The sequence below is a fragment of the Silurus aristotelis genome, assembly GCF_946808225.1.
Source record: "Silurus aristotelis genome assembly, chromosome: 3".
Classification (NCBI taxonomy): domain Eukaryota; kingdom Metazoa; phylum Chordata; class Actinopteri; order Siluriformes; family Siluridae; genus Silurus; species Silurus aristotelis.
The window spans coordinates 14,198,639-14,225,727 of NC_139576.1; the positions used below are offsets into that span (position 1 = coordinate 14,198,639).

General features: G+C 35.3%; 3 protein-coding genes across 6 annotated transcripts in view; 2 read left to right on the forward strand and 1 right to left on the reverse strand.

Annotated features, from left to right (window-relative positions):
- Positions 1–6,819: 6,819 nt before the first annotated feature.
- On the forward strand, positions 6,820–10,329 carry LOC310724163 (otospiralin-like). Of its 2 annotated transcripts, none has more exons than XM_083537898.1 (5): positions 6,820–6,939; positions 8,098–8,333; positions 9,098–9,174; positions 9,638–9,688; positions 9,787–10,329. In XM_083537898.1, the coding sequence occupies exons 2-5, from the start codon at positions 8,308–8,310 to the stop codon at positions 9,999–10,001; spliced, it is 369 nt and encodes a 122-aa protein (XP_083394024.1). In that variant the 5' UTR covers positions 6,820–6,939; positions 8,098–8,307; the 3' UTR covers positions 10,002–10,329. The 2 variants fall into 2 exon arrangements, with proteins under 2 accessions (XP_083394024.1, XP_083394025.1); XM_083537899.1 differs by having other exon boundaries at positions 6,905–6,988.
- Positions 10,330–14,430: 4,101 nt separating this feature from the next.
- Positions 14,431–17,885, forward strand: ecrg4a (ECRG4 augurin precursor a). Its single transcript, XM_083535909.1, has 4 exons — positions 14,431–14,600; positions 16,359–16,406; positions 16,577–16,740; positions 17,138–17,885. The coding sequence occupies exons 1-4, from the start codon at positions 14,528–14,530 to the stop codon at positions 17,285–17,287; spliced, it is 435 nt and encodes a 144-aa protein (XP_083392035.1). The 5' UTR covers positions 14,431–14,527; the 3' UTR covers positions 17,288–17,885.
- Positions 17,886–17,958: 73 nt separating this feature from the next.
- The window catches only part of uxs1 (UDP-glucuronate decarboxylase 1), a 204,109-nt gene continuing 194,978 nt past the window's right edge, over positions 17,959–27,089 (reverse strand). For 2 of the 3 annotated variants that reach the window (XM_083535882.1, XM_083535883.1), the window contains exons 9-16: positions 26,943–27,002; positions 26,145–26,266; positions 23,107–23,226; positions 22,919–22,962; positions 21,852–21,912; positions 21,420–21,477; positions 21,205–21,308; positions 17,959–18,714 (exon numbers count right to left, since the gene is read on the reverse strand). In XM_083535882.1, the coding sequence (XP_083392008.1) occupies positions 18,583–18,714; positions 21,205–21,308; positions 21,420–21,477; positions 21,852–21,912; positions 22,919–22,962; positions 23,107–23,226; positions 26,145–26,266; positions 26,943–27,002 (701 nt within the window). In that variant the 3' untranslated portion in view covers positions 17,959–18,582. Of the gene's footprint in view, positions 19,924–20,783; positions 21,309–21,419; positions 21,478–21,851; positions 21,913–22,918; positions 22,963–23,106; positions 23,227–26,144; positions 26,267–26,942; positions 27,003–27,089 lie in introns of all 3 variants that reach the window. The other variant, XR_014532592.1, reaches the window with a different exon arrangement.

Here is a 27,089-nt window from a genome sequence, read left to right on the forward strand (position 1 = left end):
GTCAGACTGTTTTTATTCTCTTTCCTTTTGCCACATCTGTCTGTTTACCAGGACGACTAGTGTTGATCGAGGTTTTTTCTTTTTTTTTTTTTTTAAGATATGTCTGAATGTTATTGAGCAATGTTATTTAATTCTTCCTTTTACAATATGTACATATATACATAAATAAATAAATATATATATATATATATATATATATATATATATATATATATATATATATATATATATATATAAAGATAAGTTGCATTTATGAATTGTTTAGATCCAACATTATGGTACTGTACTGAGGACAGTGTGGTGAGAATTTAAATACTTTTGTTCAATAAAAGTTTTGCAGAATAACAGAAAATGATTTTGCTTTCATTTCACTTTTTATCAAGTTTTATCAAGTACAGTGACTCAGTGGTGAGCAGACACGAATGGCCCACTAGAGATATACCACTAAAGATCATTGCTTGATTTGTCTGAGCCTTAGTACTGCTTACAGACTACACACACTCACAGAACACTTTATTTGGAACACTGTACTAATACTTTCGTAGGAGGTCCTATTGCTCTCAAAACACTCACAAAACTGAATAACATGGATTCTCCTTTGAAATTCTGGTCCATGATTCTTGTCCATGATTGCGTCACATAATTCCTACAGATTTTTTCAGGTGCCCTTAGGTTTACCTGCAATTCTCTGGTTCAGGGTTTAGATCCAGGACTGGGAAGCCTGCTGAAGAACACTGAACTCATTGACATGTGGAATTCATACTGCTCAGCTCAGTGTTTGCTCATCACAACTGTTCAGAGCAATTATCTGAGGTACTGTAGCCTTTTCAACAGTTCAATACAATCTGGCTATTATCTATTGGCCTCTCTCATCATTAAATTGGTTCCTTCCACAAAACTTCCACTTGAAGGGTTTTTTTTTTTTTTTTGTCTTACTATTAAATCCAGGAGACCAGAAAATATAGACATATTTAAACTAGCCGTTCTGGTACCAACAATCATGCCATGGCCAAGATGATATTTATTTGCTTTCTGATGTTCATGTGATCAGACATTGCACTGCTGCCACACAAATGGCTGCTTAGATAATTGAATGGGGGTGTACAAGTGTTACCAGAAAAGTGTTTGGTTAGCGTCTGTAACACGCTGAAAAGCAGTGTACAGTCGAGTCTCGATTCAGAGATTTCCAGGAGCAGTGATCTCATCTTTCCTCAGTAAAAGCAAACCACTTAAAAATACGAGTCTTCCACTTTGCATATTATTTGAATGTGTTTTACACAGAGCACACACCAAATGTGTGCCAGCATTAGGCTATACAAAATTGTTTGTGCTGTGTTTATTGTTATCATGTTACAGCACTGCAGTCAATAGCAAATGTTAACAGGTATTTTGTTTGCGGTGTTCATTATAAAGTTACAACACTGGAAAGTGATATTCCTCCCGCTGATCTGACGCAATTGTGCAATTTATTATTGCGATTGTTTAAGCAATGAAGCTGCAACACGACAAGTGATACCACAAGCAAGTTTACCAGGCCAGATCTAAACTGTGCATAAATTGCTCTGCTTAAAACAGAAAGGCTGGGCCAAATTACTGGCAGTAGACTTTAAGTCTTTTTTCCCAAAGAAGTAAACCAACATACAGATATTCAATTCAATTCTTTTTTATTTGTATAGCGCTTTTAACAATGAACATTGTCTCAAAGCAGCTTTACACAGATAATGCGGTGATTAAAAATGAATATGTTCTTTATGAGTAAGTTTGTCCCTGATGAGCAAGCCGGTGGCGACTGGCGACTGTGGCAAGGAAAAACTCCCCGAGATGGCATAAGGAAGAAACCTTGAGAGGAACCAGACTCAAGAGGGAACCCATCCTCATCTGGGTTACACCGAATGTCCATTTGTGGCGGGTATACAATGTTGCGGGGTGCAGTGATGATGATCAAAAGCGAAGTGTATAATCATTTGGTGGGAAAACTACACCCTATTATTCAGTGTCATGTAGAAATCTTAGCAGCATTAAGTTGACAGTAAACATTTTCTGTAAAAGTTCAACAGCTTTTATGATTTTGAAGAAACACTTTTGCTTTGGGTTCAATTGATGTTTGAGGGCATTTATTTATGCACAGTTTTTTTTTATCTTGCCTCTCAACTGGTTTAAGGTATAAGTATTGACCATCCTAACACCTTGATTTTTCCATTTTTAGAACTCAGGATGTTGATTTGCTTGTGTAACTGGAATAATTGTCTGTTGAACAACCCAGATTAGATTGCTAGATTTATTTTAAGATTTGTTTGTTTTTTTTATTCGTGTCCATCTATGTCTCGATGACTGCAAGTTTCCCAGGTCATGTGGCTGCAAAACATCACCGTGCCAGTGGTGAGTGTGTGGAGGGTGGAGCCGGTAACAGGTGTTACAACAGATTCTGTGAGCATCGTATGTTGTGACCCTAGAGGGCGCTGTTGCTAAAATGCAGCTTAAAATAGATCATCTAGAGAAGCTCGACCCTGCTGTAAGTCTTTTTATTCAGCACTTTATTACCCAATAACAATGATTCAAATGTTTTCCAAATTCCTTTATTTGGAATAACAATAATAATCTTATTGTTGTTAATTTTATATATATATATATATATATATATATATATATATAAATAAGTTTCTTTTCGGCTTCTCCCGTTAGGGGTCGCCACAGCGGATCCTCCGCACGTTTGATTTGGCACGTTTTACGCTGGATGCCCTTCCTAACGCAACCCTCCCCAATTTATCCGGGCTTGGGACCGGCACTAAGAGTGGCTGGGGATGGTTCCCTGACCGGGAATCGAACCCGGGTCGCAGCGGTGGGAGCGCTGCATCTTAACCACATATATATATATATATATATATAAAATATAAAATAAACATTCATACACAATGTTAACATAATGAATAAAATAAAAAAAATATATACAATTAACAGTTTAAAGTATCCGCATCTGACTACATGTCTTTTTATTAGCCTTAATTAATAAATAACATTCAGGGTGTAACAAAAAAGCAGTCATGAAAATAGAGAAGGCAAATGCATTTCAATAGCTTTCTTTTTTTTTTTTTTTTTTTTTTAATACTGTTAATTACTTTTATGAACAGTTAATGGGACATCCGTGCACGGCCCCAGGCACGTTCTCGCACCAACATTTAATGAACAGTGGACGCTGATGTTACTACAGATGCATTTTTTGCTTTGAGAATGTTGATGGAGAAGTAGAGAAGATCATTGTGTGTTTGTGGATTTAAAGTATGAAAGGGTGCCAAGAGAGGAGTTGTGGTGTTGTATGAGGGAGTCAGGTGTGTCAGAGAAGTATGTGAGGGTGGTGCAGGACATGTATGAGGAGAGTGTGAACAGTGAAGTGTGCAGTAGGAACGACAGAGGTGAAGAAGGTGGAGGAGTTCAGGTACCTGTGGGTCAACAGTGCAAAGTAATAGAGAATGTGTTAGGGAAGTAAAGAAAAGAGTGCAGGCAGGGTGGAGTGGGTGGAGAAGAGTGGCAGGAGTGATTTGTGATAGAAGAGTATCTGCAAGAGTGAAAGGGAAAGTTTATAGGACTGTGGTGTGACCTGCGATGTTGTATGGTTTAGAGACAGTGGTACTAAGTAAAAGACTGGAAGTGGAGCTGGATGTAGCAGAGCTGAAGTTGTTGAGGACGGGATTAGAAATGAGTTAATTAGAGGGACAGTGCATGTAGGATATTTTGGGGAGTAAGGGAGAGAGGCCCGATTGAGATGGTTTGGACATGTGCAGAGGAGGGACATGGGGTATATCGGTAGGAGAATGCTGAGGATGGAGCCACCAGGAAGGAGGTTAAGAGAAAGGTTCAAGGATGTGGTGAAGGAGGACAAGCAGGTAGTTACTTTGAAAGAGGCAGATTTAGAGAAGAGAGGAGAGAGTAGTATGGAGGCGGATGATCCGCCATGGCGACCTCTAATGGGAGCAGTCGAAAGAAGAAGAAAGACGCTGATGTTTGATTTTATGCTGTTTGCGTTGCGAATTTAAGATTAACTAAAAATTTTCTATTTTAAGATTCATTTTTAGCAACAGCACCCTCTAGGGTCACAGAATCTGGTGTAACACCTGGCCCATTTTCTTTAAAATTACTTTGTCTTTTTTTAATCATACAGATAAGAGCAATAAATCATTCGAATCTGTAAAGGGTCTTCTTTTATTTGTATGCACTTATAATAACAACAAAACACTGTGCTTTTGTAAAATAAAGAAAACAAACAGGATGCCCTCTCTGCCGGTCTGTCATCTCCCTTCACAAACACATAAATAAAACAATTTGAAAATGATTGAAAATACTTGCCTCACAAACATAATAAATGTATTAATAAAAAGCTAAACCTTTTAATACAATTTCACATCAAAAACAAATATCCTCTGATTATGTAATCCGTATGAAAGTTAGAAGAGCTACAGTTTCACTTCATTAACCGTCCGTGTGGAAACAACAAAGGTTCCTTTGGTGTCCTGATTATTTACGTAATTTAAAATACCATAATTAGTTTAAAATATTTTTACAAATCTTGTCTTTATGTTCGATATTAAATATGGTTTCACTACTAATAAACATACACTTGCATAAAGCATCCATATTTGTCCATGCCCATGTTGATTAGAGTATTAAAAACTTGAAGAAAAGTATTAATTTAAGGTCATTTAGAACAAATAAAAATGTACGATTAAGTTGCGTTTAATGTTAAGTTAACTCAGGAAAATTATGCCACTAATTGCGATTAAATATTTTAATTGATTGACAGCACTAATATTGAAGTGACATCCAGTTACCAGCGTGACCCTAATACATCAGTAGTAATGTATTTTTTAACTTAAATACATGTCAGAGCCCAAACTTCTTTACTTTACTGTGAGTAAAAAAGTATAGTCAGTACTTCAACTTTTACCAGAGTCTTTTAAAACATGAATATATTTACTTCTATTTAAGTGAAGGATGTGTGCTTTTGCCAATGAACATTGTTTCAAAGCAGCTTTACACAGATAATGTGGTGATAAAAAATTTATAAGATGTTCTTTATAAGCGTAAGTTTGTGAGCAAGCCAGTGGTGACTGAGACAAAACTCCCCGAGATGGCATAAGAAAGAAACCTTGAGAGGAACCAGACTCAAGAGGGAACCCATCCTCATCTTAGTTGCACCGAATGTCCATTTACTGCAGATAAACAATGTTGCGGGGTACAGTGATGATGATCATAAGCAAACTGAAGTCCTGAGCCAGTGTAGCAGACTGTTGACATTAAATACAGTCCAAATCCATCCTCAAAGCTCTCGTTCTTACTCCGGAATTTCATGGAACCACCCAAGGCATTGATGAGAAACATCAATCGAAGAGGACACTATCCAGAGGCAAGCCTGGACAAAGTGGAAAGATCTGCGAAGGGAAGAAGAGCAGGAACAGTGGTCACTTGAACCTCAGGAGCATGTTTAACTTGACTGAGAGAGAGAGAGAGAGAGAGAGAGAGAGAGAGAGAGAGAGAGAGAGAGAGAGAGAGAGAGAGAGAGAGAGAGAGAGAGAGAGAGAAGGGGTGACAGGAAGAGAAGGATATTAATGAATATGTGTTCTTATTGTTGTATGAAAGTTAAGGACACTGTGTAGTTGGGGACTCGGGCAAGACCAAGTACCGAGCCTTGTGGGACACCAGTGGTGAGTCTGCACGGGGCAGATGTGGATCTCCTTTATGTTACCTGGTATGAGCGACCTTCCAGGTAGGAAGCAAACCATTCCCATGCTGTTCCGTGGATACTGAGGCTCTTGAGGGTTGACAAAAGTGTCTTGTGGTTGACTGTGTCAAATGCTGCTAAAAGATTCAGAAAGATAAGTACAGATGACAGCTTGGCTGACCGAGCAGCATGCAGTTTCTCAGAAACAGCCAAAAGGGCCGTCTCTGTGGAATGTGCCGCTTTGAACCCAGACTGGTTTGGATTATGGAGGTTGTTGTGTGAGAGATAGACAGACAGTTGGTTAAAAACAGTGCGTTCCAGAGATTTATAAAGAAAGGAGAGAAGTGATACCGGTCTGTAGTTGTTGATGTCTGATGGATCCAGAGCAGGGTTCTTCAAGCTTGCTTGAAAGTAGTTGGTACATAGCCAGATGGTAATGACCCTTTGATGATTGTGTAGATGAAGGGCAGGAGATCTTGTGTGATGGTCTGACTAGTCAGACTATTTCACTGGACAAAGCGTTAGAAATCTTCAATCAGTTCATCAAAATACTGAATAACAACACATTGCATATTTAGACTTATACTCACTATTTCATTGTTGGTTAAGAAATTGCAGACAAATCCTCTCAGACAGAGCATGCTGAATTTAATTCAGACATGCTTAAAAACACACTATGTCCTCTTCCATTTAAATAATAATGTACTTGCTGAAACAAGAGCTTGATTGTACTTTACACTTTTCCACATAAAAGACCTTGGGTTAAACATTATTTGCCCACAATGTAGAGTGATTAGTGTAAGTACATGCTGTATAAAATGAAGCACAAAAGCATTAAATCCTTAATATTGATTTCGTGTTAGAATATTTAGCAATAAGTGGGTGATTATAGTTGTCTTGGGGTTTGGTTAAGCATGCATCATGTTCATTTTACCAGTGGGTGTCACTGTTACACACCACATCACTGCCTTCGGAAGAAAACCAAAACATACAGACAAAACATACACACACAAAAGACCACCAGCCTGTTGGTGCATTTAAAAAATATTATAATCCGATTGTTATAGGCTTAATGTTAATGGCGGCGTCCTTTTTATATCTATGCTAAGAATGTTGTTTATATATGTTTTGTAATGCTATACATTTACAATTTATTTCCCCAATATTGCTGTGAATTTTTTTTTTCCAGGGATTGTAGGGGATGTTCACCACTTTCCTCTTTGACAGTAGGTTTGATCTCTTCCTGTGTGAACAGAGTATTTCATTATATGAGATGTGAGATTCTCATTCATGTATGTGACAAATAAGATTCATGTATGATTTTTTTCCACATTGTTAACATGAACGTTATAAACCATTTTAACTACTGATATAAATGTAAATATACAATTGATCATACACATAAAAAGGTAGATGTAGATGTGTCAAATAAACTAATTAAGCCCTGATGGAAGATGTCTGTTTTGGCTTTTGTAGTTGTAGTAGTAATTTTGTGTCAGTCTTTTAGCATCCTAATTGTAAAACAACATAATGGCTTGGCTTTTGTAGTAGTATAACCAGAAATTAATTGTCATGAATCTACAGAAAATAGTACATAATATTACAAAAGTAGGGAAAATCTACCTATTTTTGCAAAAAAAAAAAAATTGTTATTATTGTTATTGATGAAACAAGTTGCTATAAGAAATCACATAATTAGTTGGATAGAGTCGGTCTGCTTGTGATTAGCTTATCACATGATCTCAGTATACACATATCTGATCTGAGAGACCCCAGAGTTATAAAAACATACCTGGAAGTTCTGGAAAAGTATTAATCAGGGTTTGGCTAGAAAAGCAAAAGAATTCCAAACTTTTCAGCATTTTACAGAAGACTGTTACATTCATTATACAAACCATGTAATGGTAATTAAAACAATTAGATCTTCCTTTATTTATGAAAAGAATATAGCAGACCTGTGGCCCTTCTTAGAGAATGTCCACCAAAGTCTGTGCCTGGATAAGCAAGCTTTAAAAACAAAAGCACCCTAAAGGCTGAAGGTAAAGCAGAAAAAGCTCAAAAGCTCAAAAGCTAAGATTTCACAAACTATACTGATATTACCATCCACTTAATTATTGTGGACTGTTGAATACATTCATGACATATAATGACAGTTTAAATCAATTTCAATTTTAGCTTGCAACATTAGAATATGTGCCTAATCAAAAGGGCTAAATACTTAAGCAAAGCACTGTATTCATGTTGCATGTTAGTATTAAGCATCGCAGGTGCGATGCTTAATACTAACATGAACTCTTGTTCTCATTGGCAGAGTTTTGAGTAAATTGTGAAGCTGTTTAACTGGAAATATGTGCTTATTTGGGCTCATCTCTCTGTCTGTACAGTCAAAGTGGGTCTTTCATCAGTGAAGGACTCACATGGGCATGTGGAGTCGACTGCTGGACTGGCACACTGCCCCTGGGAAAAGCAAACAGGGCACTTTGACTGTGAGGTGCCATGCAGTGGTCTACAGAGGAGAATGATACTAGCTTCTGTCTATAATTTTCCCATCTTGGGTTCTGTTAGAAAATCTCTCCGGTGTAGAGCGTTTTTGTATGAGCTGCACTGGTCTCATCTCCAGGTACGTCTTTTGTTTTTCTCTCATGTATAAGTAACTCCTACTGGTGGATTCTACTTGTTTTTACTTAAAATGACAAAAGACTATTGTGGATATTTATTGGTTACAGATTATATATTTTTTTATTTGCATACAATGTATTTCCTGTTTGTTTTTTAAATGATATAAATTGCAACTTTTAAACCATCACATTTTTTAAATATATATTTTTTAATGTAGAGTTCTTAAAATGTGTTTCCTTTTTGCATGCGTCAAGCATGCATACAAGATTCTAGCAAAAGCTGGTTACGGTCAAAAATGAAATGGTAGAAGGCCATATTTACAGTTTACATTTATTTGACCTGTTGCACTAATGGAACAATGGCCAATTAAAAAAAGAAAAAAGCATATTTTATAAATAAAATTAAACATGAGCTGGTCATCACTGATCTCTGTTGGCTCTAAAATCAATAGGGGAAAAAAATTAACTGATTCATTTAGTCTGTTTTTGCCTTTTATTTTACAGATTGTTCCTGCTGCATTTGTTAAACAGAATTTTACACACATGCAGCCAAAGCAATGTAGCCCTTTTTCATAATAATATACATATACATTTGAGGTATTCCCACATAAACTTGCTTATATCAAAATTAGATTTTTTTACTTTTAATTTATTCCCAGACCACCTCACAAATGTCTATTTTTATTTTATTTATTTTAGATTATTTTAGATTTTTCAGAGCTTTTTGCTTTTTTATTATGTATAAAGTGCATCCCATCGTTTACAGGTGGAATTACAGCATGTCTCATCAGAGAGTCTTGATGTTACTCTGCACTGTGATTCTGCTTCCTCTCTCTATAGCAGGTATTCTACCTGTATACTGTATGTAGTTAACATGGCTAAATACACTTTATGGCCAGAGGTTTGTGGGGACCTGACCATCACAGTTATACAGTATGTTGTTCTTCCTCAAACTGGCAAAAAACTTTTAAGAACTCAATTGTATCAAACTTTGCATGCTGTTTGCATTACAATTACTTTTCAGTGATACTTAGAGGTCCAAACTTGATAGCATGGCAATACCCAATAAGGTCCATGGAAAGGTTGAAGCAAAAGCAGTCAACTGAATAATATGGGTCTGATTGGTCAAGTGTCCCCAAACATTTCTTTATTTGAATTCTTTTTCTGTTCCAAATAATGACACATTTGTACATTCTTGGTAGATCCCATAGACCTAAATTATTATTACTACATAAAACTTTTAAAAATTTAAAATCTAAAATCAGTTCAAACTGAAGCAAACATTTATCATGTTTTTGTGTATTAGTCTCTTACTCAGGAGCTGAAAGTGGAGAGGGCTCTCTTGATTTATCACAAGGTAGGTACCATTTTAATGTGCCTATTTATTTTTAAAAGGTTCTATGCATATTTCCCTCAGAGATCTCCACAATGCACCTTTTCTTTCTTCTAACATAGATATTGTGAGCAAGAGCGACCACCAGGAGACGTACATCATGCCATACTGGAACATGTGGAGTTCAGACTTCTTTGGCTGGATGGAGGAGTTAAGAGCTCAAGGGGCATATGATACACTCGTGGACTTGGCAAGAACCTATTGGGCTCACTTTCCTTTGACCAGCTATTTAGGTTATGGCCTTTATCCCGAACAGTCAGAGGATACTAACAACTGACAGCATCTGGATATTTGTCTGTGTGCTTCCTGGTTCTTTAAACAGCTGAGTAGAGTTTATGATAGTTTTGCTTTGTATAGCCTCTTAAAGCTTTTATTAACTAAACCAAATTTACATACAACAATACACCTCTTTATTATTTTTTTTTAGTAGTATTTTGACAGCTACCTGATTAAAATAAGTAGATTGTGAAATTCATGTATTAGACCACGTAAGTGAGATTGCTTATTTATTACTGTGAATGTTTTACAAACACATTTACTGACACACTCAGCTCCATATTTTTTGGCATGCATCATAAATATGAACCAAGTGAGCATGCAATAAAATAAACTGGCCAGGCTTTTGAGTCAGTGATATATGATTAGATTATATGATAGATAGATAGATAGATAGATAGATAGATAGATAGATAGATAGATAGATAGATAGATAGATAGATAGATAGATAGATAGATAGATAGATAGATAGATACATACATACATACATACATACATACATACATACATACATACATACATGCATACATACATACATAGTCATTGCATAGTACAGGTACACAGCAACGAAATGCAGATTAACATCTACCATAAGTGCAAATAATAGCATTGTGCAAACTGACAATGTACAATGCACAACAAATAAATATAAAGGTCATGGAAAGTAAAACAATATGCAGAAGCTGTTGAGCAAATAAATTATATATATATATATATACATACACACAGACATACACAAACACCACACAAAGTGCATCCCTCACATTTCAGCAACCATTTTTGAATATACTTTCAAGGGACAATACTATGAAATGAAATGAAATGAAACTTATATACAGTTATACAGTATTTTTGGCAGCTCACTGGAACAAGTTGGGTTACATGGCTGTTGTCCCAGAAGGAAGCCTCTTCTGAAGCTGGCTCACAAGAAAGTCTGCAAACAGTTTGCTAAAGACAACCTGCCTAAGAGCATGAATTACTGTAACCATGTCCTGAGGTCTGGTGAGACCAAGATACACTTGCTTGGCTCAGATGGTGTCCAGCATGCGTGGTGACACCCTGATAAAGAGTACCAAAGAAATTGTGCCTTGCCTAAAGCCATGCATGGTGGTGGTAACTTCATAATCTGGGGCTGCATGAGTGCTGCTGGTACTGGGGAGCTGCAATTTATTGAGGGAAACATGGATTCCAACATGTACTGCAGAACATATGTTTTCCAACATAATAACAACCTCGAAAACACCACCAAGATGACAACTGCCTTGCTGAAGAAGCTAAAGGTGATGGAGTGGCCAAACAGAGGTGGCAAAAGTTTACACACCCTTCACTTAAGTAGAAGTAAAGATACGTATGTTTGGCATGATTGCCATGAGTTTACTTAAAATCAAACGAAACTGTTCTTAATGACCTTAAATTAATACTTTTCAAGTTTTTAATACTCCAATCAACATGGACTTGGACAAATATGGATGCTTTATGCAAATGTATGTTTATTATTAGTACTCAACATAGAGCATGAAGACAAAATATTCTTGTTAATGTTTTAAAGTAACTATGGTGTTTTAAATTACATGAATCATCAGTACACCAAACGAAACCTTTGTTGTTTCCACACGGACGGTTCATGAGGTGATACCAGAGAAAATGTACCTCTTCTAACTTTCATATGTATTAAAAAATCTGAGAATATTTGTTTATATAAAATAAGACATTTCGAGCTTTCCATTAATATAGTTATTATGTCTGTGAGGTAAGTATTTACTGTGATTCAGGTTGTTTTATTTATGTGTATAAATAAAACAAGAGAAACGTCTCCTCAAGAATTATCAAATTATAACCTGGAGGCACGCTATACTTCAATTTTGTTGATGGAAACAGGGGAATGCTACTGTTACATTTCAAAAGCTCTTTAGTCTTCGTGGCATTGGGGGTGAGGTTGTTGGTGGAACACCATGCTGCCAGGCTCCTCTTTGTAGGCCAATTCTTTGTTTTTGCTGATCTGGTCAACCACTGTGGTATCATCTGCATGCTTGATTAGAACGTTGGAGTTATGCAGAGGAACACAGTCATGGGTGGGAGAGATATTTCATTTCTCCAAGACACATGGAGTATAAGGCACATAAGAGTACAGCAGCAGGAGATAAGTGTAGGACAATTATATAAGAACATGCACAGTAAAGAATCATGTATTGTAGCAGTAGTATTGACAGTATTGGCATGTCCCATAAAGTAGGTTTGGTTTTCAGCCCAAATGAGTATTATGACTGAAAAGAATACTTTCTTTGTTCATGCTCACTAAATTGCACAATTTATAGCCAGAAACATTTTTAATTAATCTAATCATAATCGATATAATCTTTTTTATTATTATTATTATTATTTTTACATGGCTGATTCATTGGTGCATTTTCAGACACTGTTTAGGTGCTGTTTTGTTTATCACATTGGGAAAAAAAAGTCTTCTCTTCATAAGCAGCATAACTAAATGCTACTTGCATGAGAATGAAACCTCCTGTTTTACAATGTGCTCTAGGAAATCAGCCATTAAAGAAAATAACAGAGTATCAGTGTTTACCTCCCACTTTAATCACAAGTAGTTGCTTAAATTCTATAGCAAATAATTACTAGTCTTTGCCAGTGTCCTGCAGACATAACATTAATTAGTACATGCCTCGGAAGCTTTAGTAGCATACAGTACATCTTAGATCCAAGAGTTACATTGGGATTGCTGTGTTTTATTATATATTTTAGCTCATTTTGTGTTCGCTCTAAACAGTTGAAATAAAATTTTATCAGTTAGAGCCTCTTATTAAACGTTTATGGTAAATCTTTTATTTTTGCTTTTACTGGATTTTGGTCTCATCACAACTGTCCATTAAGAATGAAAGATCTACTGATATGATTTTATATATATATATATATATATATATATATATATATATATATATATATATATATATATATATATATATATTCACACACACACACACACACACACACACACACACACACACACACACACACACACACACACACAAACAGACACACACACAGACAGGTAGTCGTAATAGTTGCGTAGGTCGTAAGTCGACGACTACCTGTGTGTATATATATATATATATATATATATATATATATATATATATATATATATATATATATATATATATATATATATATATATATATATATATATATATATAAAATGATAAAATGTAAACAGTAATAATAAAAATAGGAAAAATAATAATCCTGTTGAAAATATTGTGACTCCTTTTTGGAGCCCATGACTTGGAGCTGGATTCGTTGGCACTTGTAACTGCTCAGTCCTTTTTTTCCTTTTATTTGAGAAAGTAAAGTAAGCATCTTATAAAAACAGCTACATCATCCACATCTGTATAACAGGAGTAAATAAAAATGGCTAGTTTATTTCCCCAAGCTATTGTAGGTAATGTGCAGTACAATGTGCCCTTGAGTAACCTGTGAGTGAAGAAAAAAACAGTGTGAAGAGTGCAGTGCCAAACTCTTACCCCTTCACAGGTAAACACTATACAGACTGACCCCCTCTTCTGTAATTCTCTTCATCCTATACAGTCTGTTAGTGTAGGTTCAGTCAGAATCTATCTCTGTTCCACAGATTATTATTTTTTAATATGTGTTAAATTAAAACAACATCCAATGTTATAAGTTGTTTGTTACATTTTCTATGTCAAATAATGCTATACTGCACTACTTCATGACGTCAGGGATGTCCAAACAGCTTTCACTGTGGACTCGATTAAATACAATTATGGAGTCATAGACCATAAATTTAAGGAGAGAAAGAAAAATAGTATGAAAGAATAGACCTGCTGAATTACCTGACTTGATTTTAAGAACAAATTATTGAATGGGGAAAAAGAAGTCAAGTTTGTAATGTAAGCAGGACATTTTAAATATTGTTAGCAGAAATATTTTATTTGCCTCTGCATTGTGATATTTTCTAATGAATGTAGTTCTGTTTCAACAAGCTATTACCTTAAATGAAAGTACCCTGGCCAGCTACTTTGCATTGTGCTCAATCCAGATTCACATTTCAATGTAGTCTTTGTTTCTGTCTGAAAAGTTGCTGAGGGAAGCAAAAAGACTTCACAACCTGAACTCATTGCCAAGAGAAATGTTAAAACAGATTACAGGTTTTGTGATCCCCCCCTCTCTTCTAGTTCAAATTTCTACAGATGGAACATCTGGAAATGAGCTTTTTGTCTGTAAGAACAGTAACTACATTTATTTAACCTTTTTTGTGTGTCGCACAGTCTCTATGCACATATTATTATTGGTTCACTATTAATTATTTAAAAATACTGTGACCCAAATATCCAAAACACACCTTTTTTCTTTTGTTTTTGCGGTATTTCTCCCCTCAGGCAGGAGAGCAAGTTTCCACTGGGAGTATTTGCATAGCTCCTCTCCCCTTCTCTTTCCCTCCACTGCACCCTGACCCACGACTGTAAACGAGTGCAGTCTGAGAAAAAGAAAAGGAGTCCATGATGATGTACCCAAAACTTTACCTACGGCTGTTTACTTTCCTGGCAATAATAACTCTATTGGCTCTCTCAGGTAAATGCTTTTCTCTAAACAATGCTTTTTACACACATCTGTTTAAACTGTCCTGTCTGCCCATTAGCTATCAACATTACAAAATGCACTTATCTCTATTCTGAGACACTTTTGATTGGAGGAACTGATATGCTGCACTTTGAAACCTATTGTAGATATGCATGAACAATAAATTGCAGTGAAATGCCTAAACCTACACTAAAAGTAAAAGTGCGTTCTTAAGAGTTCTTTGTTCAGCAACTCGAGCTTTCACCACAAGTTCTATACATAGCATGGGATTAGTCTCATTGATTGTTATGCTATACTTAATTAATTTATTTATTTTAAAAAAGACTTCAAGGATACACAAGCAACTTTGTCAAAGAGTACAAAATAAAGTCAGTGTGAAATACAATGAAATTATTACATATAAAATCTTAACAAAAGAAACACTGTTTCTTACTAAAAAAAAAAGTTCTGTGTTTGGTGTTTTGCTAAAGAAAAGAGATGAAAAATACTGTTTTTGTCTTCGACGTGTTGTCAGAAGTGTGAACAGAACACAGTTTGTTTAAAGAAACAAAAAGTGATCATGTTCCAGGCAGGACATATTGCATCACACACACACTAGAAAAACATTTAAAGAACCTACAGGCAAAAGGGATGTCCAGGTATAGGACATCTTCTGTTTGCTTTTCATAAAGACTGTTCTGCATGTAAAAAATTAATGGTCTGGTCCTGCTACAAAAAAGTAATTAATTATTTAATACATGAAAATGTTATAGTCTTTCATAAAAGGTTTGAATTTTAAACACGTTGAACATGCAGCTGTTGTAAATATGTTTTATATATGTTTTTGCTTGATGCCAAGTATTTGTTTTATTGCAAACCATCAGAATGAAATGTAATACATTTCTGAATAGAATGCAAAGTGGACGTGCAGCCAGACTCTCTATTGTACCCAGAAGCTTTTCTTTTGCAAGCTATAATAAAAAGATGAAAAAAAGAAAATTGGGTATTAGATTACAGAATGGATTATGTCTATATACATGCAATACCTACTTTCAATACAAAGACTAAAAAAAGGGCTCAGATTGCTTACAGTTTCCTGGCAAAATGTGTGTTTTGGGAAATGTGGTTTTGCTAAAAAGTTTTGATAAATCTGTTAACATGGTTAACATTACCATGTAAATGTTAAAAATGATAAATCTGTTAACCTGGTTATTACCATGAACATAATAAAGGTGGAATAAAGGTATGTCTACTGGATGCATCTTGTGATAGTGCTGGGTTACCCCAGAAATTCACTTTAACTAGCAATAGCATGGGTAATGTTTATTAGGCCTTATTCTTTGTCCTGCTCCTCCTAAATATATGGAAAGGAGCCACAGCTATTAATGTCCAGAGTTTTTACAGAAGACAAAGAGACTTTAGAGAATTCGACCAGTTCAGTGTTGTTTAGAAAATGGCCATAAGTATAATAATACGAGATGACATTTTGAGATCATTCATTCATTCTGGACTATTTCAGTACTGCTGTATATAACTGTTGTTAAGGCTTTGTTTGGGGCACCTGTAAACAATCTCTGCTAAATACCTCCATATGCCAGTAGCTGTTCAGTAAGTGCTGAGGAATGTGCAGCGTGTGCATTTTATGGAAATCAGTGCTCATGAATAGTGGAGTGATTCAACTGAGTTTGTATGGAAAATTTGTCCAAAGTAAAGTAATGTGTTTTGCTGAAATTGTAAAATAAGTCTGATTCAATTCATAAATGTTTCCAGATGCATCCAAGCAGAGCACTTTGCACAAAATCCTGAAGAAGAGAGAAGGTATGTAAATATCCCGTGTCAACTAAACCTAAACTGCCCTCGGCCTTTCCAGCTCTGATCTTGATACTTATATTTAGACAGCTCTATACTTTTTCATGGCTTTAATGTGACCAAAAAAACCTATTTCCACACTTTTCCTCTTTAACTGTCTGCTCTCTGTTACTCTCTAGTGGAGGGTGAGGTAAAGGCTGCAGATGCTGTGGCAGTTCCTCCATCCAAAGCCAAGCAGTTCCTGGCTTCTCTTCGAAGGCCTAAGAGGAACCTGTGGGACCGCAGTCGTCCTGATGTGCAGCAGTGGATCCAGCAGTTCATGTATATGGGGTATGATGAGGCGGTGAGTTAAAGGCCTTAGTATAATTACAAATCTGTGAAGTTGTTCATGATGTCCATCTTCATGAAGGGTGTTTATGTAAGCAGAACTTATTGTGAATTATCTTATAGAGGACAAATACAAATCAATGGCATTTTTAGCTGCATTCTCTGTATGATGTTTAGGGAATTTCAGAAAATATCTAATCTAATCTAATCTAACTAAATTTTCTTATCCTTAAAACAAAAAAAGGATTGATATATTTTTTCATTCAGCCTGGTCATTTTCTATTTCTACTGCTTTCCTTTCAGCTACTAGTTACCCCAAACTCTCTCACTGATGTTCATATAAAATCACACAGCAATTGAATGCCCTTTATAAACATTCATTGTCTGAGGTTCACATTTTATTTTTCTTTCAGAGACTAGAGACTGACCTGGCATATTGGATGGACCATGCTCGTTCCACAGATCAGGGACGGCAGCATCACTATGATGAGAATTCTCCCATGGGGCCTCGCTATAGCACCTCTTACAGACACGGAGCAAATGTCAACTATGATTACTATTAGCTTTTGGCTTCTCCTCAGGAATCAATCCATGTGAATCAATTGAATGCAATTCTGTGGATGAGCAGAGCCTCTTGTGATAAAGAATTTTCTTCCTACTCAAATATTTTTTAAATGCGATTTTGAGTAAATACTGTGCTTGTTTACGTGTTTTCTGGGTGGCTGCAATTGTTTTTCCCAGTGCATGGGGAAAAAAACACTTTTTTGCCTGTACATGCCTGATTTCCTTCCCAGAGCAATCTAATCACATACATTATTGATTATCTTGGTCACCTGTAATGCAGTAGTTTGGTCAATAATCTTATTGATTAGATGGACTCTAAATAACTAATAACTGCCTTAATAATCTCAGAAAATTTGGATAATTTATAAAGAAATCTTTTTATGCTTAGTGTAACAAATTATAAGCAAACTATATAAAAAACATCTGAACTCAATCCTGTTCAGATTGGTAAAGTTCACAAAACATTTACTTCATTGTGAAACACTTTTATATAATATGTCTGTTTTTCCCAATTTCTTCGTGTGTGCATGCATTTCTGTTCATTGAACATCTTGAAGGTGAAGCAAGAACAAATAAACTGGGTTATCATAATTATCATCACTGAATCACAATCATATCATAATCACATCACCAAATACACATTTAAAAAGTTGAGAGTTAAAGAGTAAAATAATGAACAGTGTAAATATTTTTATTAAAATAGCCTTTTTTTTTTCACCTGAAATCAGAAAAAGCACAAGTTCTCTTTAAATTGTGACAATGGCAACAGTAGACTTGGCTCAAAATGACATAAAAAAAAGAACGAAAGCAAAAACATGTTTCACATAGTTTTCTCTTTTCTTCAGAACAGCGACGAACGTCCCACTGCAGCACATTCAAGATAAATAAAGTGGATCACTACGCTCAATCATAAATCTCAAAACACTGAAACAAAGACATTATTTAAAAAATTATCACATCGAAACAAATCTGCATGGCATATATGCACAAAGATGAGTTTTTCCCAACATTTTCTTAAATAATAGGTAATTGACAAAAATCCAAAGTGCAAGATGTTGAATATAGCGTCTGTTTTTCTTTTCTCTCTTTTTTTTTATTTCTGAGGCACATTTATGGAAAGCAAGCAGAAAAGAGGCAGTTCTCGCTAGAGTTGCTTTTCCAAAAACCAGAGGAAAAAGAAGACCAAATCACGCAGTTTATTGGGAAGGGGAGGGGTTGTAATACCTCAGTGTAAAATGGCTGCTAGGGGCCACATGAGCCCTGTCCCCTCATCCCTGAGAAAAAAACCTGTTCTCTAGTTGTGTCTTGGTCTGCCTTTCTTCATACGGGCAGCCTTGGGCTTGGGAATATACTGATTATTAGCTTGATGTTCCAGTTCCTTGCTGAAATACTGAATAGTTTTGTTCAGCCCCTCCTCCAATGGCACCTACAGGAAAATCCAACACACATTACACATTAATTAATAGTAACATTGCCTAAAGGAAGTATTGGGATTGAAATGTCAGAAAATGTTTCTGCAGCTTTACAGGCTTTACTTTTACCAACCAGCAAATCTCTTTCTGTTTCCCTGACACAAAATTTGAAAACTATCTGCCTCTCTCATGTGGTTACCATAGTAACAGTAATGGCAAACATTGCACATGACCAGCAAGGACTGTGCAGTTATATTAAACCTACACACTACATATGAAAACCAAAAACCTTTTGGATATACAATTAAAAATGTCAGACTGCCTTTTCATGCGTAATTTCGGCCAAATATAAAGTAAAGAATGGGGACAAAGATGTTTTTCCACTTCAAAACCATTCTTGTGCTGCAGCATTTAGTTAAAGCTCCATCTCTACAAGGTGTCTAAAAAGGTAAAAAAAAAAACCCTTTTAATTAATATAACATTTAATGTTAAACTTACTGGCAAAAATTCCAAAAAAGGCAAAAGATTCATCTTTTAATGATTTTGAAAAATCACTAGGAGATTAGCAAGAATTAAACAAATACAATAGATCTCTCCCTGCTCCATCAATCTTTTTTTGGGTTCCATTAATAAGCTTATAAGGCCTGTGATAAGCTGAACAAGGTTTTCTACAAAATGTAGTACAATCTTACAAAAAAACAAACAAACAATACAACAATTGTATATACTCTATATGTACACCTGACTAAGATTTATATGTTCTTCTGAACATCCCATTTCACAGTTTATCTCCATTTGCTCTTATAATAACCTCCACACTTTTGGGAAGATGTTTCACTAAACCTAAAATTGTGGTTGTGGAGATTTTTGCTCATTCAGCCACAGTGGTGTTAGTTAAAAAAGGGATTGATGTAGGGTGGCAAGGCCAAGGGGTTCATTTCAGCTCATCTCACTCGAGATCACTCGAGATCTTTTAATTCACTTTTACTTGTATTGCACTTTCACAAAGACGTGCCTAGAAGTTTCTCTCTTAAAAGTTTATCCCTAATAAGCAAGCAACAACAACGTCAACCAATGTAAGCCATATGTTCATGGAGCTTTCTTTGTGCACAGGGGCACTGTGCTACTGCAATTGATTTAGGTCTCCTGGTTCGAGTGAAGGAAAAGTTTAATTCTACTGCATCCAAAGATTATCCTATGCAGTTGTGTGCCTCCATGATTTGCTGCAGTGAAATGTTTGGGGAAAATTTAAATATCGTAATTTCCGGACTATAAAGCGCACCGTTATATAAGCTGAATTTTACTAATATTTTTATTTTTAACATAAATAAGCCGCACCTGTGTATAAGCCGCCTACATGTCTACACTGAAACTAATGAACTTTACACAGGCTTTACCGAAACAGAGTGTCTGTTAAACGGTGTAAACTAAGGGTGAAATATGTTGTGGCTCCTTTAAGAGCAGAGCGCCATTTTGGGAACAGCACGTCACTGCATTCTGCCGGTATTACTGCGTGTGTGTGTGTGTGTGTGTGTGCGTGTGAGACTGTGGATTATGTGCTCATTATTTTCTGATGCTCATTTCTAAGTTTCTTTGACTAACCCATAACGCTGTTGCCAAGAAAAATAAAAAAAAGCATGATTTTGGAAGCCTGTCTGTGCTTACAAGATTTCATTTGCAACTAGAGTTAATGAGCCCTCCCTTCAACCAGACTCAACGCGTTACAACGGCTTGTATCTAAACAGTATCCGATCAAGTAAGTCATTGTTCACTGTCTTCCTCCTTCCTTTCACAACTACTGTATTTCTCTCTGGAGTTCATCTTTTTGCATCGTCGTGCGTTTAAAAATCAACACCGGTGAAAGTTTTTCTCCCGATACCGTGCAGCTCAGAACACAGGTGAGGTGCGTTTTTTTCGTTTCCGTTCGGAAATCTCATTGGTCTCATGTCGCTCAGTTTTTTGGCTTGAAGTTTGTGAAAAAGAAAGAAATCCATAAATTAGCCGCTTCGTTGTTTAAGCCGCGGGGTTCAAAACGTGGGGAAAAAAAGTAGTCGCTTATAGTCCGAAAAATACGGTTGTCTACTTGTATGCAAAGTATATAAGTAAATAGTATATAGTAAAAGTATATAAGAGGTGGGCATAAATGGTGGGCACAAGATTACACTTGTTTAATGTTGTTCTGACCGATGATGTGCAGATTTTGCTGAACATATTCGGATCGGCACATTTTCATAATTTGGTTTAAAGTTTTTCCAACACCCTATACTACCAAGGAATAAGACACAGCTACCATGTAGCACTTCAATCGAGGGGTGTAGGATTACCAGTATGTACAGTGTGGTAAGGCTCAGAAAAGGAAAGGTGTAAACCACTTACTTTAGTCATGCAAAATTAAGAATATTTCATGTAGTATCAAGTCTATTGTTTAAATTTAAGTAAACACCAATAATGGAGGCAATTCCTCAGTGCATGTTTGGCAATTAAGAGTGTGTTGTAGTGCTCACCACAGGCTCCCAGCCGAGCAGCAATTTAGCTTTGCGGATGTCAGGCCGCCGTCTCTGAGGGTCATCCTGTGCTTCTGGAAGAAACTGAATATGACTGCGGCTCACTGTACAGAAACAGAGCAAGAGCATGTGCAACAGGCATCAATTGAGAGGAACTGAGAAGAGAGAATATGTAGGCAGCTTTTTTTTTTTTTTTTACTCCACTTATTACTCACCAACCAGGCTTTTAATCATCTGAGCAAATTCCAATATGGTATGTTCTTCAGGGTTTCCCTTAAAGCAGAGCAAATATGCGAGGAAATTAAATTGGTGCCGGAGTGACAAAAGTTTAAGTTAACCTTTGGTTCATGTGCTCGGTGCTGAATGCCAGTGCAGTCGCCATGGCTGCTCATCAGGAATAGATGCACACGCTTCACCTTAACTGTTAATTTCTGTAAAGCTGCTTTGAGACAATGTCTGTTGTGAAAAGCGCTACAGAAATAAACTTGACTTGAAATAAATGCTAAGCAGGGACATTAACAAATATAAAATGCTCTGAAATGTCTAACAGCAGATTTAATCAGTATTGAAGTGTTACAAACGACTTATAAATCATTCAGTCGGTCAGTCGGCTAATCGTTCAAGCAATTCATTACTAAAATTCTCACCAGGTTAACAGGACTGCTGATGTTACTGTTCATCAGGGCCACAAGTCCATTCACAAGATCACTGAAAGAGAGGATGTTACAATGCAATACTGCACATTAAAAAAGAATGGAGAGAAATTATAAAACAGGCAGTATCAATAATTCTGTTTTTACTATTTGTTAGCAATCAACTCTAGAATACATGAATAACATACAGTAGTTAGCTTGTTACACCCAATTCACAAATTCCAAATATCTATTGTCTGGTCCTCATCACTAGAAGACCTGCACTAATAAAAAACTGAATGCATTTAAAACTGCAATATAATGATTACAGAGCCAATGATTGTACACTCAGCTACCTCTTTTCTAGGTACATCATCTTTACACAGTCACCAGCCATATTACTAAGGACACATTCATTCACGCAATTACCATATTAATTAATCATGTGGCAGCGGTGCACTGCTTTAAATTATGAGGATTCAAGTGAAGAGTTCAGGAAGTGTTCACAGAAACCATCAGAAAAGGCAAAAATTTTATCTCAGTAACTGTGACTATGGTATGCTTATTGGTGTCAGGGCTGGAATGATTCTTCTGTACCTTTATAATTACACTGCTGTTACATGGTTGGCTGAAAGGGTAATAGCATGCATGTGCAGTGCTACAAATGCTCCTATTGAAATGGCAATGAATGCATCTATATAAATACTGATTATAACCCATACTGGGAACATTCTCACTATCACCTATTCAATATGCTATTGAATAGGTGTTATTCAATAAAATATTGAATAACTATTCAATAGTTATTCAATTCAATATCGAAAAAGAACAATTAACTGTGCTCTAAAATGAAGAAAAATGGTCTTCTGTCATAATTTTTTTGAGTTATCTTGCTTTCTATTAGTTAGGATATTGTTCAGCTATTATGTGATTTCTTGGCAACTTGAAATTGTAATGAGTTGAGCGAGTCTCCTCATTAAAATTACATAGCAAACCAATTGGGACTGGTATAAAGCATTTTCACTGGTAGAGAACAATTCTAGGAGAGTTGTCCATTAAGATCAAAATCTCTGATGGCTTACCTGACATACTGAAATGCTCTCGTCTGAGATCCTGAACCATAAACCTTATGAAGAAAAAAAAAATTAGTGGCTCCATTCTAAAAAGATTAAAACATTAGCTTATAAGTGGTATTATGGACATCCAGCACACAAAAAAAACTTTACCATCAACATATTGTTACTTGAGAATAGTGTGTGTAGCAGCTCACCGTCAGGGGCTCTCCCTGTAGCGCTTGCAGGATAAAATTACTAACCACCCGGCCATCATTCATATGCATGCGAGAACCAAATGTGTTGAAGATCCGTGCTACTCGTACTTCTACACCCTCCTGAAGGACACAAAACATAAGGATTAATACATAAACTGTGTGCAAGAGTTATATATAAATAAAAATAGAAACATGTGTGAATAGATTTCAATTATATATTATATAAAATTTATTGTATATATTTAATAACTTTATATTTAACAGCATTATATTACTCCCCCCCCCCCCAATCAAAAAAAACAATAATAAAAAAAAATAAAAAAAATAAAAAAAAATAAAAAAAACCCCAGGAAAATTCAGGCAGGTTTAGGTATATTGTAGTGCAATAGAATTGTGCTATGCCAGGAAATTAGCAATCATATTCACATGAAACAGTACAGGAATATTAAGTTACCCATGGATTTGGATAAAAAAAATTCATATCATCATAAGATCAGATAATGTGGTGTATGAATGTGAATGAAGATCAGTGTGTTCACGCTTGTGTGAGCAGAGAGGTAATGTGGTAAGACTGCATGTGAGATGTGATCTGATATAACCTGATTAGACAAGGAGAGAACAGGAGAACTTGACTTATGTGATGAGAGTTTGCTAATAAAAGACTAGCTTGAAGCAACAACAAAAAAAAAGGTGTGTGTGAGACAAAGCTCTTTTTTTTTTCTTTTTTTTTTATAGCTGCTGCTTCAATACATTCCCTAACTTAAAAGAAGATTTAAAAAGAAAGAAAAAAATTAAGCAAGAGAAAAAAAAGCAAAATAATTTGTAACACCAATAATGAACAATCGTAAATAAATAGAAGAAAAATGGATTTTGTGAGTCCAATGCAATGATCAATTCAACGCATAAGAAATTCAATGAAGTAGTAGAAAATTTAATTGACTTCGATCAGGAATTCATTAGGAAAACGTTTACAAAAAATAAGCAATTTATGTATGTGCCTCTCATGCAAAAACGTCAATTAAACGTTAATGCTTCTGAATTCAATTGTAAATGTCAGGCAACATACCTTTTCATCAAAGAAAGCTTGTATTTTAACAAAGGAGTTTCAGATTCACCTCTATGGTGAATAACACGTGTCGTACAAATGGCAAATGTGAAAAAATAACTATAGATTTACTCTATATATGTACTCGTATCTGTCCTTCTGAAAATATTTCCAAGATGTCATGAAATTCTATGCATGTATGAAAGTCTGGGGGAAAGAATGTAATGACATTACACTGCAAGCATATCTCTGGCTGTGGTGAAGATGATAAGAAATGAATAGATGAATGGACAAGATTCCAGATGCAGTCTGATCTATCAAAGGCTGCTGCCAATCACTTAGATTGATATTCACACGCAAGGCTTTAAAGATGACTAAGAATGTCAAGAAAACCCAATAAAACATCTGTATGTAAATTTTAAGGCCACCAGACTGGCCATTTAAATATCATTCTCCAATAAGACAGCTCTCTGGATTTCATGTTGGTTTGTTCTTTTTAACCACAAATGCAGTCTTTACATGCAAACCCCAGGACTCAAATCAAAAGCAGATATTCAGAGTAATTAAATTTTCAAAGTAAGCAAGTAATCTAACAGGGCAGCACCAGGACAAAAAGATACACATGTGAGTCACAAATTCCAGTATTAAAGATCAATAGAGGAGCCCAAACAAACAGGCCAGTTAAAAGCTAAAATTCTGATTAAATCTCTCATATACAGCTTTTGATTTTAAAACTAAATCTCCAGGGAATACCAAAAACAATAGAATTGGCCATGACATCCCAATATTTTCAGAGGGAACTGAACATAACAGACAAAAGAAATGAGCAGAATTCACACACTAAACATTAAGTTATTATATATATATATATATATATATATATATATATATATATATATATATATATATATATATATATATATATATATATATATATATATATTTTTTTTTTTTTTTTTTTAAGGTTAAGGCTAATATGATAAAAATGCACATGTAGGGTCCATCTGGTGTTTTTCCAATTTTGTCCATCAGAGCTGTAATAAACCATGTAGATAATAAAAAGCTGAAATGTTTCATCTACAGTTGTAACCGGGCAAAAACACACACACCCTCCCACCAGAATTAGTTCTGCACGATAGATAAGAAGTGCTTATTTAACCAATTTACGGTTTTTGTCCTCTGTTTTCCACTCAAAGCACTGTACAATTGTGAGGCTTCAAGTATATAAAAACTACAATTTATCTTATATAGCAGATTAAGATCAGCAATGAAAAACTAACCCTGGAATAACCCAATAAGTTCACATCCAAAGATTACTAGGTTTGTTATATTTACAGTGTCTTCATTGATGAGTGTTGCTGTACATTAACCACAAGTTCTTTGGAAAAGAGAATTATTCTGTAACTTAACACAAATCTCGTTATTCAACATTTTTTCGTTATTCAACATTTTTTTTTTAAATGGATATTGAACAACAAGCATGAGACTTAAAATGGGTATAGTTACCATTCACTGCAGTATATCTGGACACTTATTAATGTTTATTATTTGACAAAAGTTATTTTACTTTAGATGTGGAGAGTTTTGACTGACAAGGGCAGCAAATAAGTATTATATTTAGACAAATGCTTTGATTTGCAGTGATAAATAAGACAAGCCAGCTACAGTAAGAACTTGAAAGATTAGCACTTTGCTGTACTTTTTTTATTTGGCTTGATGTATTTTTGTTGGATTTTTTATGGACTTTAAAGTGTGTGTATTTTTGTAACACTGATTGATTCTTTTGCAACAAGATAAATATAAATAAATATGCAGCTTTTTCCACAAAATTATTCAAAAGGGTAAGATTAAGTTAAAATCAACAAATCTGCTCAACTGCATTCCTTTCCCTCCTAAAAGTCCAATGTCTCTCTCACATCTTTCTCCTAGCAAAATTATACTGTAGAAATTCATTATTTATTAATGTACTATGCATATCAGGTATCAGACATACCTGTTTCATGTATGCATAACACATAGTTTCAGCCACACGCTTTCCTTCATCATAACAAGCCCTCGGTCCGATCGGGTTCACATGACCCCAGTAGTCTTCATTCTGAGGATGCACCTCTGGATCTATAAGTGTACACAGACACAGGGCAAATCATTTACCCACAGGTTAATTTAATATGATAAGCTGTCCAATTACTCACAAACTATGTGTAGAATATACAAATAAGTACACAGCCCTAGGAAGCCTAATCTAAAAAGATATATATTTATTTATATATATATATATATATATATATATATATATATATATATATATATATATATATATATATATATATATATATATATATATATATAAATAAAAACCCTGCTGGTTTGCAGTAACAATGTGTGTCAGTTTGGGTCTCATTATAAGAAACTCAGTAGGAGTGTCAGAGTGAGACAGTCATTAACCATGTCCTCCAGCATTAGATCACCACACAACACCTGCCACTTTGTTTCAAATCATGCCATCATGCATGTCCTAAAGCACAGTTTTCTCAAAATCTTTACATAAAATAAGCAATAACTGTAGTGTTATAAATCGTAGGTCCTATAACCACAAACTAAGCAAGGAAAATAAAAACAGCCTGTAAAAAGCAAAGAATATAAACTTTGTTTTGTGTGTTATTGTTTTTGTTTTTTTCTTTATTTTAGGCATAATATCTGCTATTTGATTTAGTTTGCCTTTGGTTAGGATTTGTCTTTCCATGGCCACTGCCAATAACATAATTTTCGTTATTGAAGGACATTCCCATACCTCCATACACCTCTGATGTGGACGCAAGTAGCAGTCGAGCACCCACGCGCTTCGCCAGCCCTGATGATGAAAAGAGAGAAGAAAATCAATATCCTATTGTCAACTGGATCTCGTGTGCTTTATTGAACAAAATACAGCTATCATAAA